Source organism: Rhamphochromis longiceps, linkage group LG13, assembly GCF_057381845.1.
Source record: "Rhamphochromis longiceps isolate RC_006_pf linkage group LG13, R_longiceps_female_GT1.1, whole genome shotgun sequence".
Taxonomy (NCBI): domain Eukaryota; kingdom Metazoa; phylum Chordata; class Actinopteri; order Cichliformes; family Cichlidae; genus Rhamphochromis; species Rhamphochromis longiceps.
The window spans coordinates 27,610,995-27,630,196 of record NC_140569.1 but is presented as its reverse complement, the minus strand read 5'-3'; the positions used below and the strand labels follow the sequence as shown (position 1 = coordinate 27,630,196).

At 39.5% G+C, this 19,202-nt stretch overlaps 1 protein-coding gene across 1 annotated transcript; it reads right to left on the bottom strand.

The window, feature by feature from the left end:
• Positions 1-5,895: 5,895 nt before the first annotated feature.
• Positions 5,896-18,624, bottom strand: LOC146656023 (uncharacterized). Its single transcript, XM_085427621.1, has 6 exons — positions 18,542-18,624; positions 13,578-13,662; positions 12,859-12,978; positions 7,819-7,847; positions 7,627-7,712; positions 5,896-7,525 (listed from the first exon to the last, which is right to left on the bottom strand). The coding sequence occupies exons 2-6, from the start codon at positions 13,624-13,626 to the stop codon at positions 7,489-7,491; spliced, it is 321 nt and encodes a 106-aa protein (XP_085283747.1). The 5' UTR covers positions 13,627-13,662; positions 18,542-18,624; the 3' UTR covers positions 5,896-7,488.
• Positions 18,625-19,202: the final 578 nt, after the last annotated feature.

Here is a 19,202-nt window from a genome sequence, read left to right as displayed (position 1 = left end):
ATTAGCGTAGTGAGCTAACTGCTAATTTGCTGTAAACGGTAAACTGCTTCCAGATTTGCTTGTGCAATTTTCTTTAGAAATCTGATTTGGTGCAACAAAATCTGATTTCAAGTGCCTGGTGGTAGGCTAGTGAGAGCACTGAGATAAAAAACATTTTTAGGAAGCTGAAAATGCTGATTTTTTCAATAGCTATTACACGTAATGATAGGCTTCATAATACAAAATTAAAGACAAAATGTTATTTAATTTAGTGCTGTATGAATTTGTGTGTGTGAATCAGTGAATGTCGGTTTTAGTAAAAAGTACTCTATAACAGGAATGCAGAAATCCTTCCAGATCTAACTGCTGGCGAGATATCAGACTTACCATCCAGAACTACTGCTATGATGACGCACAAGCTCAGGATTCTCACAGCAGGACTTGTGAAAAACCTGTAACCTGCTTTGGCTGCCTTCACTGTGATTTGATGCTGTGTGTCCAGCATTAATAACACTGAATGTGGGCCAAAGGATTTGGGTAGTGCTAACCAGCCAAAGAAAATAAATGCTGATATTCAAAATTGTTTAGGATGTGCGTATTGATGCAACAGTTTAATGGATTAAAAGCCAGTCCTCTCTTTTTGCTCATTAAATGTCAGATAACTTTAACAGCCAATGAACTCACCCCCCATCACCACTGTTAAAAAAGGAAAATAAAATTTCAGTACAACAGTAATTTTAGAGCTAGTTCAGTATAAAATACATGAGTGTTGCTATTTTGAATCAAAGTTGTGTGCTTTTTGGTAAGTGCGTGGTAGGAGAAACAAAAATAGAGCAACTGGTGTTACTGTTTGTTTTATGTAACACAGAATGACTCATTAATGTGCAGTATGAGAATGACACAATGGAGCAAAGAGGGATTCAGATATAGGTTAGACAAGTTTCCAGCTGGCAGCGCTCCAGAACAGGTTGTGTTCTCCATTCAGAGTGACCAAGTCACAGCTATAAGCTCTTGGCCACTGCTGAACTGTTTCCACATGCAAGTTTTCTGAGCTCATTTGTTTCTCCTGAAAATGAACAAGTTTGTGTTATTCCTCCCAGGTTTGGGAGATGATTTAACTTTAATTTCCCTAAGTTTAATAATTCAATATTGTCCTTAAGACAAGCCTTTAACAGTGGCAAACCAAGTGAAAATGGCTTTGTTATATATGCAAGTGCATGTATGAAATTTGCATAAATCCACTATTAAATTATCGTGAATGTAAAGTAGATAACTAAACTGCAGTGACTCACTCAACCTAACTGAAAACCGTCAAAGGTCGGAAGTCAAAAGACTATTCTGCAGTTTATCAAAGCAGCAAATGTTAGCTCGGAAACAGAGGAATAAAGAGACCAGTGAAAAAGTAGACAACACATCAGCAACTAAAGCAGGATTTACACAGGTATTTGCAACAGTCTGGCTTTTCTGGGGCTTTATTCAGTCCTGTAGCAGCAGCATAACTTCCAAACTGAAATCTGTATGTCTGAGATGCAGCTTGACTGCCTGCTGGATGTATATTGTTCAACTATGCTGGGATGTCCTTGCTGGATTTTCTACCAAAATAAAGTTTCTGTTCAAGAAGCACTTTTATTTGCAACGGGTCACCACAGTGCATAGATCTGCATACACAATTCTGCACAGGTTGCTGATGCAACCTTCGCAGGGATTAGTGTCTCCTCCTGGTGTTATATGGAAGCTCTCTCGCGTGTTAGGTGAATGTGACCACTCAAATCATTTTATATGATCTTTTTATCGTATATAGTGACATTAGGAACAGATGGTTATGGTGATGGTTATGACCAGTGTTGGGGTCATTACACAAAGTAATGTATTACACATTACTCTTTAATTTTATTAAAATAATGTAATTAATTAATAATTAATTACTCACCTGAGAGAGTAATTTGTTGCACTACTCTTTGCATTAGTTTCTTCTTATACTGTAAAATAACCTGAAATGCATTGTCACCTAATTACCAGTTAAACCTTAGGCAAGAGCAACATAAATCCTGAACCTAATCAGGACTCACACAGGATCTTTCTTTTGTATTTACATATGAACACATAGCCGACAACACAAAGAAAACTTTAAAATGAGCCCAAACTCCAAAGAGATAATGAACAGATAGAAACGGGGGCAGCAAGCCAGACTGCTTATCCTCACTGTATTTGTAACCTGTTGAAGATCAGGCTCTGGCTGCTTGACTGGGGTCGTCATGCAATCAGCTTTAACATCAGTTTGGGTTCTTACCATGTTGTCTGTGCAGATGCTTTCAAATAGCTGAAGTTCTGTTATTGCCATAATGTGGCCGTTTCTGTCGTGGATGCAGTTTAAACTTTGCTGTCATGGCACAGTGGCCTGTGAAAATGGGATGGACTCAAGCGCAGATTCAAAACCGGAGGCTTGAAGTGCGGTGTAACAAAAAATCTTTATTCACAACGTCTGTAGTGGTAAGGAAACTAAAAACTCAAACTAAATTTAGTGCGGAACATAAACTAGACGTCTGAGGCAGGAGAGACTAAAACAATAACTAAACTATGACAGATCACTGTGACGATGGGATGCAGGGACTGGGCGGAGGGAGCTATGGCAGACCAGGGCACTGAAACTGAGGAGAGAACTGTCAGAGTTCTCTCCAAAGAAAAGTTGCGTGTTAATCAAAGAATTATAGCATTGTGCCGCCTGATGTGCTTGCAGGCGGAGACTGTTTGGAGGGGAAGGCATGAGGTGGACGCACCTGAGCGCCACCTGCAATCATGCCTCGCCGCCTTAACATCTGTGCTATCTATGCCGTTGTGTTGGTATGTGTTGGGCTGTGAGCTTTAACACCGGCTGTATGCGTACAGCAACCGTGTGTGAAAAGTGGTCAATAAAGAGATGCTGAAAAGCATGTTCATGGAAACATTGTCGGGTCTGCCGTGATATTAGGGGGGGCAGGGATAGCTCAGTAGGTAAAGTGGTCGCCCCATGATCGGAAGGTCGGCGGTTCGAATCCACTTAACGGCTACCCTGAGGTACCCCTGAGCAAGGTACCGTCCCTACACACTGCTCCCCGGGCGCCTGCTTAGTGGGCTGCCCACTGCTTCACTGAGTGAATGGGTCAAATGCAGAGAAAAACAAGTAATTTCCCCATGGGGATCAATAAAGTATCCATTATTATTATTATATGTTTACAATGGGACTTCTGCTCCTGAACCTCTGCGCACAGCGTCTAAGTCACTTTCATCTTTACGCAGGACTGTAAGCTGTCATCTGTGAGGCGCGAGCGGTGTTTGTTTTTAACATAGTTCACGGTGGAGAATAGTTGCTGACTTTGCCTACCTGGGGTTGAAAGTCTCGATAAATGCACGGCGTTTCGGCGGGTATACCGGCTTCCGCAAGTGTGACGCTTATTTTGAGTGATCAAAAAATAATAGAATATAATTTTGTATTTATATTTCAATATCAGAATAATCTTCCAATTTAGAACTACAAGTTAAAAAAAACTAACATAAATAAAATACACTTCAGCTAATTACTTAAAACAATTTTTTTTCCCCAAACCACGCGGAGCCGCACTAAAAGGACTAAAGAGCCGCATGCGGCTCCGGAGCCGCAGGTTGCCGACCCCTGACCTAGGAATAATGATCAGACCTTGAAGTCACTATCTGTATGTTTTTGAGGGCTGGGAAGGTACACATGTGCACCATTTGTCCCGGAGTTTCAGATTAAAGAACTGTCAGCAGATGTTCAAAACTAGCCTCTGTTATGTACAAGGGTACCAAAAAAGTGCTCCCTGTCAAAGGATCAACAGTTGTACAGAGCAAATCGCCCCTGTCACAAGCCTTTGTACTTCCTGAGGTCCAAAAAGCTACTGTATCTCTTGAAAGTGTACTTCCCATAAAATAAGCATTCATTGTTTTCTGACTTTAAGTGGTGTTCCCATGAATCACGAGACACAAACTAAGGAGGGAAAAAAAGTCAAACCACTGAACCAAGCTCCACCAGAGGACTAGCTTTCAATCTAGCAGTCAAGTGTTTACTGCACAGAACCTCGTCTGTTTGATCCCATTGAATCATCAAGCGCTTGATTATGTTTAACTAAGAAGATATTTTTAAGGAATAAGGCACAGATTTCAAAAGATACTCAGAATGGTTGGGCGGTTTTTGATCAACCGAGTTTGGGGTTTCTTTTTTAAACCGAGTACCCTTTCAAAGATAGCATTTTTCTGCTTTTTCTCCCATAAATGGAAAGTGTAATACCGAAATATGCCAAGGTGAAGATCAAGGTAACTCAGCTCAATAGAAGGTTTTTCACAGAATTTTGAATTCTCCAGATGTTATGCTCATACTCTTCAAATATTTAAGGGTAGCGAGGGCGAGCAACAGTATCCTTCACGCCTGTGTAGTTTTTAATTTATATAAAAACTACAAATATAACGTTTCAAAATGGCTTCTTATAAGAGGCAGGCATAGAAAGGTGTGAAATGTCAAAGGGTTAAAAGAAAAAAAAACACAGAGAAAGCAATTCTACACCACCTGAAATTCATATGCTGCCTTTGTTCCTGCAGAGAAGCTGTTACAATTGCCAGCGAAAGCAGGACGAAAGGGAGCAAGGACAAGGAGTGGCAACAGCAGCAGCAAAAGAGAGAGAGAGAGAAAAAGCTATGTTATTGAAATCTCTGATATCGCGTTTCATCTGAAGTAGCTGGTCCTTGTGTTGGGTTGAAGAAACTGGGGAAAGTGGGTTTTTATGGCATACCCCTGTAGTGTAATCAGGAGCGCTGGCTAAGCAGAAGTGACAGCAGCGGTTTGGGATTAGGGTCAGTAGCAGCACACGGCTTGCAGCTGAGAGAGAAAAAGGAAAAGGAGGGGGAGGCATTGTGTTTGCCAGTGGGTAGGGGCCAGCTGGTCGAGGGACCGCCTTGAGGTTTGAAAAAAAAAAAGAAAAGATCCTAAAGTTTCAATGCTATCAGAAATAACACATCTGCAGCCAAGGCTGATTAACCACCTAGCCACCCAGAAAAACAAGGTTTCCTTTTTTTTTTTTTTTGACTCTCATGTAGGTCAATTAGCAGGTGTCAGAGGACTTCTTATAAAGTGAAAATTACGACAGGACCCTATTTCACCCTGGACTCTGCGCGACCTTGTGCTCATTAATGGTGCGCTGCAATCAAATGTTAGTGCCCCTCTGAGATTTGGGATAGTGTTCTACCCATAATAATGGCGCCATGTAATGCAGCTGTAAACGCAAATGTTTGGCTCTCAGTGACACTTGTGATGGGTCTGAATCCATTTGCGGTCAGTTTATTTTGGTCCGGAAAAGCGCACAAATAGCATATAAGAGCAAGCGGACCACTTTAGCTTTGATTGCTTGCTGCCCCCTACACTGCTTTACTTACCCAGTAATGTCTTTTAGTGTTTATTCTTGGTATTTTGACTTTTTGTTAAGAATGTGACCACTCCATAAACCCTCTTCAGGACTAGTCAGGCCTGACCTTATCTCTGCTGCTACAGGGCAAGAAATGCTAGTTTGTTGCAGGGTTAACTCACACAGACAACCATTTACACTCGCATTCACACCTATGGGCAATTTAGAATTACCAAATAAGCTAACCCCACTATCTGCATGTCTTGACCAAATCTTAGATTTGAATCTGTGAAACAACAATGCTAACAACCACGCCACTGTGTTTAAAGACGTAACCAAAGAAGATTTAACATTCTGGAAGACTCTGAATGCATTCCCCTATTAGATCCTGAACAAGTACGTGAAATTCAGTGTGTGAAGTCTTTTTTTCAGTACAGAGGAATTAGACTTTATTTGCAGTCAGTAGACCTGCAAATGGTTGGTGTTTGTGTGTTACCAAAGGAGAGTGGTGGAAAAAGTTTTCACATTATTTATGTTACTGAAATTGGGTGCGCCATGCTATACATCTTTTATATCAAGCACAGTCAGAGAGTCAGAGATGTCAGAGCATATGTGCTGGACAGGCCACCAACAAGGGGGCATTATCTCAACTCCCACTGTAATTTTGTCTGAAAAAACAGAGTGCATTTATACCATGACTTACTGTTTGGAAGAGGAATTCCTGTATAATTATAGCCTATACACTTGGCTACCTTTATAGGCTACACAACAAATTCAAGCCTAAACAACTTACTTTGAACAACCCGTAACTAATCACAAACAGGCATGCATAATATATTTATTTCTAGGTGCTGAAGTGGATTAATGACCTTACCACAACACACAATTCCATTTGTTTTATAGGTTTTTTTTTGTGATATCAGGCACAAAAATGGTCTCTTTTTAGTTCCAAAGAGATGTATACATGGGGGTTGAGATATTTGTATTTGTTATATTTTTTAACTGCAGATAAATAATAATATTTTTTTTTACATAAGTTACATTTCTGATAAAGATTAGCTTGCAGCAGTTGATTTAAATTTAAATAATTTTGTAAAGTAATTAAACTTTTTGAGGAAATATATTAAAGGCAAATGATTATTGATGATTTTTTTTTCAGTTTCAAAACTTAAAGCTACTAAAACTACAGCATTGGTGTTATAGTGAAGCTGACACAAGTGCTCCTCCTGCTACAACTGCTGTCACTGCATCTGCTGAGGCTGTTGCTATGCGACTACTTTTTCAGTTACCAGGTCAGACAACTCAAGGCCTGTAAGTTAATATTTGTATTAATTTGTGGGAATATGAGAAAAACATTGAATGATTATGTTGACTTATTGCCACAGCAGTATGGAGATCTAAACATCCTGTCCAAACATTTTTTTAACTGCTTTCAGTCCGAGCATTTCTGTCCATAGTAGGGTCACAGATAACTTCGCCCAGTGTGGGTGAAGCATCATTTGCTTCAGGTGAGGCTCAATCTGCGGAACCGTTGGCAACTGCACCTTTGTCAACTTCATGTGACTCATTGTTAACCTTTGAAGCTGAGAACATGAAGACCGTTCCTGACAGCTGAAGCAGTGCCACACATCATGGGCGTGGTTCAAATGTGCAGGCTCGTTTCATGCTGCTCTTAGAGCCTCACCCAAATCTTCCTCTGAAGAGGCAGAGTCATCCGTTAATCTGGCAGCGCTCTCTGAGGCTTCTTGAGCAGCTGAGACGGCGTTGTTTCTGCAAGTCATTTCAGATCCAACTGCGGCATCATCTGTAGCAGCGTGAGCCAAAACTGTGGCACAATCTGAGGCTGATTCTTTAGTTGTTTTGGTCTTGCCTTCTCCTGCCGATTTCACCAGTGGTGGGGACACTAAGGGTACCTGAGATTATGTCACTGGATGACGAAACTTTAATCTCACTGCAGAAGTGTAAACCAAAAGGCAATACACACAGAAAATCATTCACTCAAAACTGGTGGCATCACACAATTTACAGGTGCTCAAACACGGGTGTGCCAGCGCATCACTTGGTGTAGTTCTCCTTTGAGGATTCAGATGCAGCAGCATCTCCAGCAGGCTGACAAACTTTATCTTGTCCTCATATGTTTCCACATCTGGGTACAGCTGCATTTGGAGACATATTTCATGTATATTTAAAACACCCACTTCCTGACTTACAGATGAGTTAAATTCAATTTTACATCCACAGTACAAGGACTACCTACCACCACCAGGTCATACAGACTTTTGAACTCAGTCGCTTTGCCTCTCTGAAGTGGGAATCCAGTCCCAGTCGGTACGCTTCAGACATCTAAAAAGTAGAGAATGTATTTGAGAAGACTTTAAAAAAAATCAAAAACACAGAGAGAAAAGGAAAATATCCTTTGATTTGTGCATTTCAGGACAGCATTGCAGACCTGGAGTCCACATGAAAACCTCAGGAGATCTGAGAGTGGAAAACAAGAAGTAGTGATTAGAATGACTTCCTGCAAATGTTTGCATATTGATAAGAGTTATTGACATCAGATCAAATTATCCACAAGGAACCAAACGTAGCCGAAGTTAGAACACAAATCTGGAAACAAACCGGTATCCAACAGGCTGTATGATGTAGCTTTGTTCCACATCAGCAGCTTTTATGGCTTATTGAGAATTTAGTTTAACTGTGAATGGTTGGACTTCCTGGTTTACCAGCATGATATTGCTGGGTTTAATATTTGATGCCAGCATTCTTCAGAGAGTTGAGCGCAGAAAACAGTCGCACGGACAAAGGAAAAATTAGACTGTGTTGTTCAAATATGTTCAAGCATGCACATTTGCACCCTACATTAGCAGACAGTGCTTTGTGGTAGACTGATGATACCTGCTATGTTATGGGTTTAATCTCATGAAGGGAGAGTGGATTGCGGGGTAGCTTCTTTTCTAATATGTCTAAATCCGCGTGTAGCCTTTCATGTCTAGCAATACTAGACAAGTGTGCCTTTTTGTTGAAAGTCCTCAAAGAACCGACCAATACTCAGAGGGTCACGCCCGCTGATGTTTTTCAGCATGGTCAGCTGGAAAGAAAATATGAGACACTGGGCATGAAATAAAGAAAAATAACATTTAATGTTTATGATGAAGCGTGGTGGACAAGAATGACCCACCTCTCTGTTGGGCTTCTGGAACTCATTGGCGATCTTGAATATCTTTATGGCCAAGAACTCTTAGGTAGTTCTGCACTTAGCGACTTTGCTAAAGCAGCCATCAAAGCAGAACCGTGAAAACAGGTATTCATTAATTCTGCTGGACAAGTCCTAAGAGAAAACAGCTACACTGTTCCAAAAAATAGTAATGTCAAAGTATCTTACTGTATATTTTACAGTTTTGTACTGTCTTTCTAGAATATCATTAAATAAAAGACATCTACAGGAAGCGGTGTCTGAAAAGGGCTGGGAAAATCATCAAAGACCCCAGTCACCCATCACATGGACTCTTCACCCTCCTGCCCTCTGGGAGGCGCCACAGGAGCCTCCGGACTAAGACCACCAGGTACCGGAACAGCTTCTTCCCCACAGCTGTCAGACTCCTGAACTCTGCCTCCTGACATCTGACCCACGTTAAACTCATGGACTGAACATACACACACCCACAATGGACAACTGTACCCTCAAACACACAATAATAACATGGACTGAACCACCACTCACAACCACTAGCACTTTATATAGCCTCTGTAGGAATTATATTTCACTTGTCTTAACTGCACTACTGTATAGCTCTGTGTAAATAATCATTCTGTACATTCGATAATTTTTAATCCTACAACTGTTTACAACTTGCATAGTTCCCATTTCTGTATAGCTGTATATCCCAGATTCTGTAAAGTTATTTATTTCATATTCTGTATAGTTTTTCATATTTATATCCTGTTCATATCCTGTACATAGCTTGTACTCACTACAGCCTGTACATACTTATAGTTATAGAATATTCACAACATACTTCATACCGTGTACATTGTAACATACCATAATAGACCCATTTCTGTAATATACTCACATATCTATATTATTGCTAATATATATTGTAATATATCTATATCACTAAAGCACTTCTGGATGGATGCAAACTGCATTTCGTTGCCCTGTACCTGTGCATGTGCAATGACAATAAAGCTGAATTCTATTCTATTCTATTCTAAATTTACATAAGTAGACTGTGATTTTACATGTCAAAGGTAAAATAACATAACATCACTGTAAATATAGTAAAACACAATTTACTTGTTTTTTAAATATATTTTTTTTGTACATATGCATATTTAGATTTTAAAAATACATTCAGAAATGTATCATAATTTCACAAATATTTGTCTGTTATGTGAGAGAATGATCTGTTAAATTCAAATAATACTATGGAAAAATATATAAAATGATCGAAAATTAATGAGAATAATCAATAATTAAAGGAGTATTTGAATTATAATTTTGCTGAAAATTTCATGTCATCTAGGTCTGATTCAATAATTCAGAGGTAACAAGTGAAAATATAAATAATAGGAATAAAAACTAAAAAAAACATATAAAACATTGCACGGCCACGCTGTGCTAATTATATATTTTAAAAAATAAATGTAGAGGTAGGAATTGCAATTAATATAAATCTCAAAGTATTCACAACATTCCTGAACAGAAATAAGCCTCTGCACCTGGGGTGAAGGTGTGGCCATGAAAACAATGTGACATGCCACTGGATGTTGGGCAACATTATAACTAAGCATCGGCCAATGAATGTGAACTAACAACCACAAGGTCGCGGGTATGGCAGCCAGAGATGGGCAGTAACGCGTTACTGTAATCCGATTACTTTTTTCAAGTAACGAGTAAAGTAAGGGATTACTATTGCAAAAATGGTAATTAGATTACCGTTACTTTCCCTGTAGGAACGCTGCGTTACTGCGTTACTAAAACCGTGATTTTTTTGCGAGAATGTCTCATGACAATGACGTAAGCAAGTGCGACGTTCGTGACAACAGCTGTGCGCAGATCAACAATGGATAATATATCGAGTGCGGGAGACAGTATGAGCGTGCAGCGTTTAAAGCGTGGAAGTACTGACCTTACTTTAAGTTTGATTCCATAAAAAGTGACAAAAACATTAGCGTCCGTTGTGCGTAGGAAGAAAACTTCTTTTTACAGCGAAAAAAACCTCTAAACTTTCAAGCAAGCACCGAGTGCACTACGACGTAATGGGAAATTCACAGAGAAACTTCAACTGACCGCTGCGGCTCACCTGCACCAGGGTAAACCTCCACCTACCCCACTCCTGCTTTACAGGTGAAAATAGAGCAAAAGGACCGCTAGTCTTTGACTTTATTTATTTTCTGCTGTGTTTTACTTGCATCTATTTGAAAGAGTGAGTGTAAACACAAAAAATAAAATATTTTATGTGCTGGAATGTGCAGAAAATAGGTTTAAATGTTAAACTAATTTATTCAAGTCAGAGAATGTTGCATATAATTTAATTTTTGCTTGATGCATAAAGTTAAAAGATTAAAACTAATAAAACAAGTTAAAAAAATAGATTTTTCCATTTGATTACATTTTTTATGATGGATTATGTAGAAAAAGTAGAATTGGGCTGAAAGATCTATCGCTTTATCACCTCTTCAGGTTGTAAATCGTATTTTTAAAAAGTAACTAAGTAAATAAGTAATTAATTACTTTTGAAAATAAGTAATCAGTAAAGTAAAGGGATTACTTTTTGGGGAAGTAATCAGTAATTAGTTACTGATTACTTTTTTCAAGTAACTTGACCAACACTGATGGCAGCACTGTAGCGCTAATCCTAATATAAAAGTATTCTACTGTGCATTTTACAGTTTTGTTCTGTTCTTCTAGAATATCATTAAAGTTACATAAATAGACTGTGATTTCACATTTCAAATGTAAATTAACGTTAAATCACTGTAATGTAAAAAAACACAATTTTCATGATTATTAACTGTATCTGTCTGTACATATGCATATTTAGATTGTTAAAATACATTCACAAATGTATCATGATTTCACAAATATCTGTTCGTTATTTGAAAGATTGAACTGTTGAATTCAAATGTAATGCTATGGAAAAGTATATAACATGATTCCTATAAGCTTGTGTTACATCACATAAGTATTATTATCATTGCTATTTACGGCGATCGTGACTCAAGAGTTGGCAGTTTGCCTCGTGATCAGAAGGTTGCTGGTTCGAGCCCCGGCTCGAACACTCTCGTTATTGTGTCCATGGTCAAGACTCTTCGCCAACTGGTGATGGCCAGAGGGGCCGATGGTGCGATACGGCAGCCTCACCTCTGTCAGTCTGTCCCAGGGCATGCAATCCATTATTATTTAAACCAACTGTTAACTGTATATTTCTGTACATTTACGTATTATGATTCATATTGTTACATTCATTGACCTTGTTTATAGGTAATTTCATTGTTTGATCACGTTAAAATGTTCCTAATTTAATGTCTAAAAGCACTTGGTAAAGGCAGAATCCCATGTAAAATTAGCGCAACAAACTCTATTTTCATTACTGAAAATAACCGTATTTTCATTAGAAAGTTATTTTCTGTTATTTTACGGTAGTATTTTGGCGCTCCAGCTGCCAGAATATTACTGTTTTTTTAGGATTTGTTTTTTTCCCCTATTTATAGATAATTTCATTGTTTAATCACATTAACATGTTCCTAATTTAATGTTTAAAATCACTTGAAAAGGCAAGATCCCATGTAAAATTAGTGCAACAAACTGTAATGTCATTACTGGAAATAACCGTATTTTTATGAGGAAGTTATTTTCTGTTATTTTACGGTAGTATTTTGGTGCCCCAGCTGCCGGAATATTACCGTTTTTTAAGATGTTTTTTTAACAGTGTAGCTATAGTATATTCAGTCAGCACTTGATGACGTGCAGGTATGAAATCAGTATATCAAAGTATAAACCAAAGTATATCAGTTGTACTTTATCAATTTTAAAAACATACATTGTCTCACAGCTCCCATTTGTCACAGAACTGTATAATTTGTTTTTTAGATCGCAAGCTTTTATTTACCCATTTGATCATAAATCTAAATGTAGCCTGAGGCAGATTTCTCTTTATGTTAAACATTTTCTTTCTGTTTTCAACCTGTTCTCACAACTTTACTGGGATTTAATAGAGAAGCATTAATTGGTAATACTTAGTTTTGTAAAAACGTAAATATGGGAAGTCGAAGATAAGAAACAGTGCAAAATGACTTCTTCTTTACAGGCTACTGTCTACTATATAAAAACAGAAGCATACTTACACTAACCCTATGAAAAAGAAAACTTCAGCAGACAACAATCACTAAAGAATAGATGTACATATTTCAGCATGCAACGTAGGACAGGAACATTTTGCAGTCTGTAATATGTGAAAACATGTTGGTGTGCAGTGTCTCTCACCTATTTGATTTGAAGATCCTGACAGCTGCAGGTTTTGGTTTGCGAGGCTTGGAAATGACATGTTTTTGTCAAGGTTTGTAGTTTCAAAGTACTCGAAAGCAGCTTCACTGTGTTTTTTGCCTGAACAGATGAAACCAAAATAAAAGAGTTCTGACTGAGTTTCCAAGTATAAAAACCTTTTGACACCATTTTGTTCCATTGCATTAAAAAGATGAAGTCTTGAATTTGAGTCAGAGTCCAAAGCACATGCATCGCTTTTAATTCAAAACAACTGAAAACAGAGGGGACACAGGAACAGCGATGCAGGCAGTGTTTGTTTAAATATTGCCAATTCTCATGAAGGGATAAGAAAAGTCTCATCATTTTGTCTTTCCTGTGCTCACTCTGAAATAAAACACTATATAGCAGTTCCTTAATTTTTTATACATTTAAGTTATACTCTGGGATGTTTTTTTTTTAATTTGGCAAATCGCGCCTTCTAGTTTGGCATACATACTGTAATAATCAGTGCAGAATTTTAATGTTGTGTTCCATTGCTTTCTGAGGTGAGATATGCCAAAGCAAGCGCTTAGATCCTGCAGATCAGAGCATTTGAACGTCGACAACACACTTGAAAGGTCCTAAAGTTTGATTTATAGGGGTATGCCTACAGACTGTCGACTGCCGCAAACAACAGCCACTTTTATAGTTGCTAAATAAATGATGAAATAATCTTTTACCTTTTCTGTAATGCAACAAATTCCAATTTTTGTGATTTATCAAACCCATTACCAGTGGAAACCTTCCTCTGTCATAGCTGTCACTCTATAAAACACAAAGACAAGTAACATCATGTAAAATTTCACATATTCAGCAAATGCCCACTGATAAATCCATCATGTGTAGCCACTAGGGTAACTCTCTCTCAGCTTCCAGTGAAATGAATCACCTTGTTCCTATTGTAGGACTGGAGCTGAGCTGCACAATGTAAACTAAACCAACTGTTCTAGCATCCACCAAGCTTTCTGTACCAGCAGTAATGTATCTTTGCAGTAATTTAAGCACAAAGTTGTCATTACTTTTTACAGTAATGCATGAGCTGAGTTTCAGTTCCCTTGGTGCTAGCGAACAGTTATTTGACATGCCATTAAACTGGCAATAGTGACACTATCTTTGGTGTTGCTTTAAATGAAATCGGCAGTCGGGATTAAACGACAGCATCATACGCTTTCATTTTAAGCACCTTAAGACAAATCCACCCCCGTGTGTTCTGACCCAGAGAAACAAATCAGTCATCACTTCTGCGTTGGCTGTGTCACCCTCCACTGTTGCCATCTAGACAGCAATCTAAGTGAGATTTGGCAGCCGCTGGGCTACGCTTGCCTCACCTCGCTGAATCATGATGTGTGATATTTACATAGCCATAAAATCCCCTCCAGAAGTGAAATGCTCACTGCTTCCCCTAATTAAGCACAAGCAGACATAAACATAGACACAACTTCACACAGCGTAGGCACACATACGCACGAAGGATGCAACATTATACGTGCGTGACTTAATGCTCGCACAGGCACACAGGAATAGAAACTTTTCTGCATTCACACATGCAGAAAAAGACCAATTCACTTAATGTATTACTCGCATTGCTCTAGGCAAAGGGAAAGGTAGATATCAGAGTTAGTAAGCATCGAGTTTTCCATCTGTCAGAATAAACAATAACATATTTAGATGAGATAGTTGTCTCCCCTGCTACTCTTTTCAGTCAAATACCTAATGTGAAATTGCTGATCAGTATAAATCCTGTAATATCACCTCTCAGATAATACTACCGGCCTGTCTGCTCACTTCATTAGTTGAGATTGAAGGTGTTTGGGGATAGTAAAAACAGGTTCAGTGCAATATTTATAAGTGGGAACAGTAAAGTGTTGAGAGAGCTATGATTTTACTGTCAAAGCTTGCAGTGAAATGCAGATTGCTGCACAAACACCTGATGCAGACACATTTACACACACACACACGCATACACATACACTCTACGAATAAGCCCAGTTGAAGAGCAGTCCACTCTAGATTAACTTGTCACTAAAGTTGAGGACTACAGTCCTCAGGGGTTGTCTTATCCCTGCACAGATTGGCCTGCTAGCTGCTCCTTGTTGTTTGGTGAGCTCTTATCTGCCACTTGGAGCTGTGGCAAGTCAGACTTGGATAAGAACACATTCCTGACATCGCCGACACACTCAAAAAAAGTATTTGTGTTTAAAATGGCATTCAGTCTGAAAGCTTTAAGTGTAGGGTAACAATTTTACAAAACAAGCTGAAAGGTATCTTTAGAATTTGCATATATACATTTACCAACCACTTTATTAGGTACACCTTTACAGCTGCTTCTTAATGCAAATATCTAATCAGCCAATCACATGGCAGCAACTCAGTGCATTTAGGCAGACCTTTTTGAATCTGTGCCACAAGAATTAAAGCAGTTCTGAAGGCAAAAGTGCGTCCAACATAATATAGATGGTAGCTAATAAAGGTGTATCTAATAAAGTGTCCAGTGTTCATTACACATTTTACAGATTATATTTTTATTTTTCAAAAATTTACTTTAAGTTTATTTTTCTAAAAAAAGCAGTTTTGATATTAATATTAATATTAATAATAATAATAAAACGTTCTTTTTTAATAAAGCTTATAGTTAGTGTTCTCTTGATTGCCTAAGACTTAAGCGTATATTTATTTTCTTACTCCTTTTATATTTATTTATTAGCTTTTTTTGCACTGATGTAACCGGAGCTCGTCATCTTCCTCTCTGTATGCTGCACTGGATATCTCAGACATGACAAAAAAGTTTACTTTGACTTTTTCAGGCAAACCCAAACCATCTCTTAGTGTTTCTTCTTCACTCATTTCTTTCCACTAACTATTTAAACGCCAGTACTGTATTCAATTATTAGTAATTATTAAACTTTGTGTCTCTCTTCCATAGTTTGCCTTTTGGCGTGTCGCTCTCTTCTCTTTCCCCTCTCCCCCCAGTCTTTAGCGGCTGATGACTGCCCCTCCCATAGCCTGGATCTGCCAGAGGTTTCTTCCTGTTAAAAGAGAGTTTTTCCTTCCCACTTTTGCCAAGTGCTTGCTCACAGTATAGGCTACTTTGACCCGTGCCAAATGTAGAAGCAGCCCCTGGTTTGAAAAACAGACTGAGAAGCCCATTGTAACCGTTCCTATCTTGGTGTTTTAAAACACCAGGAGGATCTTAACTCTGAAACCAAGGGACACTTCACACTCTTGTTGTAGTGACTTGTCAGTCTCATGGTATGGATGACCTATTCTTCATTCTTGCTATAATAGGGGACCATTAATTACTGAGTGAACACTGACTTTATATTCTTTAAGACTTAAAATTAATACTTGAGCCTATAAACCTATCAGAGTGTTTACTGAGGTCTTATTGACATCTATACTATATAACTATAACACGTGGGTTCTCTCTGGGTACTAGGGCTTCCTCCCACCGTCCAAAGACATGCAGCTTGTGGGGATAGGTTAATTGGATAATCCAAATTGCCACTAGGTGTGAATGTGCGAGTGAATGTGAGCGCGAATGGCTGTCTGTCCCTATGTGTTGGCCCTGCGACAGACTGGCGACCTGTCCAGGGTGTACCCCGCCTTTCGCCCTATGACAGCTGGGATAGGCTCCAGCGCTCCCCGCGACCCTGAAAAGGATAAGCGGACGCGAATGGATGGATGGATGGATGGATGGATGGACTATATAACTACTTTTTGCAACCAGAGGATTTGCCCACCACTGGCCATATAAAACATAGCAAGCTTAAGGCACCCACAGGCTTTACTTTTTCAAACCCAGAAGCTAAAAACTATCTTTTGTGTATTGATTGCTGATTGGAATCACTGCATTAAGACACCACAGAGTGACTCATTCAGGAGTGAAGTACATTTTGTTGTTGGGCAGGGATAGCTCAGTAGGTAAAGTGGTCGCCCCATGATCGGAAGGTTGGCGGTTCGAATCCACTTAACGGCTACCTTGAGGTACCCCTGAGCAAGGTACCGTCCCAAAACACTGCTCCCCGGGTGCCTGCTTAGTGGGCTGCCCACTGCTTCACTGAGTGAATGGGTCAAATGCAGAGAAAAACAAGTAATTTCCCCATGGGGATCAATAAAGTATCCATTATTATTATTATCTCCTCGCTGCCCCAGGAGGCAACAGAGCCTGATGGCATGATAAAATACACCAGTGACCACTGAGCTGGAAAACTGTCAACTACGACCTTGGCTGAAACTGACAGGTGTCTAAAAGCACATGCATGACTGAAGCTTAGTAATAACTTTTCAATGAAGGATGTGCAGTAAAGGTCAAGCAGAATTTGCAATCTCATAAGCTGCAGAGCTGCACGGCAGGTGTGAAGTGTATATAAAAAATACAATTTAAAAAGGCTGACCCATTTTCCAGTGAAGGGAGCAGTGTAGCACGCACACACACACACACACACACAGAGATTGTAGTGCACTACAACAGTTTCTGTATGTTTATCAGTCTTCATTTAAGCTTGCTTGTAATTTAAGCTAAACAGACACATCATCAAGAAAGCGGTGGGGGTGAAAACATCTGTGGAAGGCTGTGTGAGATTTACATCCGCCCGTCTCAGGACAGATTATAAAATTGCTTGAGATCTCATTTATTCAAACTTCTTGGATGGGTGATGACCGCAGCAATATTTCATTTTTGTAACTAATCATCAGCCTCTCTGAGAGACACAGCACACTTGTTTTTCTGTGTGAGTCACAACACTCCCATCCACAGGATAGGAAACAAATAAGTCAATAAGGTAAATGTTAGTATGGCTTGAGATAATTTCTTCAACTCTGTGGGGATCTTTGAAGCTGTTACAGCTGCAAGCGTAATTACGCCGACTGCAACAATGACAAGGTTGCCCTCAGGGGATACGTAGCGAAGTAGCTTGAGCTGGCGCTAATTGAAGAGGAGGTAAATATGAGTGCACCATAACAGCTTCTTCTTTAAATACATAATTGAGTTGAAGGGCGCTTTACCATTATTCCCATTGCAGTTTTTATGTTGTAAATACTACAGGGTGATTTGATTTTGTAGCTGGTTTGTTTTTGCAGGAAATCTGACCTCAATCTGTCTTACAGTGACATCATCATTTAATAAACACATCTTGTTTCCTCTTTAGTGAAAATGGTTTTTCTTCGCACTAATCTTCCTGTCAAAATCTAACGGATGATCAGAGTCCGCCAGAGTAAAGTACGCCTGTAGGTTTTCTGAGCAGATCTGTGTAAATCTCAATAACTGATATGTTTGTAGTCATAAGCCTTGGTAAATAACTCAAATTCAAAACAAGGTATGTAAAACAAAGACTCTAGCTACAGCTTAGATTGTTTAAAAAAAACCCCAACCTAAATACCTCTTCCATTAAAATATTTTTGTTCACTGAAGCCATAAAAAACAACAACAACCTGTAAACAAACTGGAAAATGATGGTGACCCGTCAGCACGCTATGTTTCTGAATAACCAGTTTAGCTTAGCCAATTCCATAAGCCTGTGTGAAGGACCTCAGATAGAACTGTGTTTTGAAAAGAGGTAATCCAAGGCCTCAATACATCAATCATGTGGTATGGATGTATAGATAGCACTTAAATCAAAGGATACTAAATAAAGCCGATTCTCACCTCTTTACTGGCCAGTAGACCAGACCACGGCCTCTCTGTGTGAGGATCTAAACGTATTCTACGCTAGATTCGACGCAGCGAACACCATGAGACCGGACAGTGTGCGCACCGCGGATGACGTCAGTGCGAACACTGTGTCTGAGGAGGATGTGCGGAAGTGCTTCAGGAAGGTGAACGCGCGCAAAGCTACAGGTCCGGACGGGATTCCCGGCCGCGTCCTCAAGTCATGCGCGGCTCAGCTGGCTGGAGTGTTCACGCACATCTTCAACCTTTCCCTCTCTCTGTCTGTAGTCCCAGCCTGCTTCAAAATGGCCACCATCGTCCCTGTACCCAAATCCTCCACCATCTCCTCATTAAACGACTGGCGACCTGTAGCCCTGACCCCCATCGTAAGCAAATGCTTCGAGAAGCTGGTCAGGGACTTCATCTGCTCTGCACTACCCGACTCACTGGACCCTCTACAGTTTGCATACCGCCACAACAGGTCCACTGATGATGCCATAGCCCTGACACTACACACTGCCCTGTCACACCTGGAGAAGAGAGACACGTATGTGAGAATGCTGTTTGTAGATTACAGCTCAGCATTCAATACCATCGTTCCCTCGAAGCTGGACAGGAAACTGCAGGATCTAGGACTGAGCAGCTCCCTCTGCAGCTG

What these genes read in the sequence shown, in the direction of transcription:
- LOC146656023 (XM_085427621.1), bottom strand. Translation starts at nt 13,626, where the DNA reads ATGGGTTTGATAAATCACAAAAATTGGAATTTGTTGCATTACAGAAAA. An exon ending in GGTTTTCATGTGGACTCCAG is followed by an intron (nt 7,713 to 7,818) that starts GTCTGCAATGCT and finishes TCTACTTTTTAG; the next exon opens with ATGTCTGAAGCGTACCGACT. An exon ending in GTCTGTATGACCTGGTGGTG is followed by an intron (nt 7,526 to 7,626) that starts GTAGGTAGTCCT and finishes CTCCAAATGCAG; the next exon opens with CTGTACCCAGATGTGGAAAC.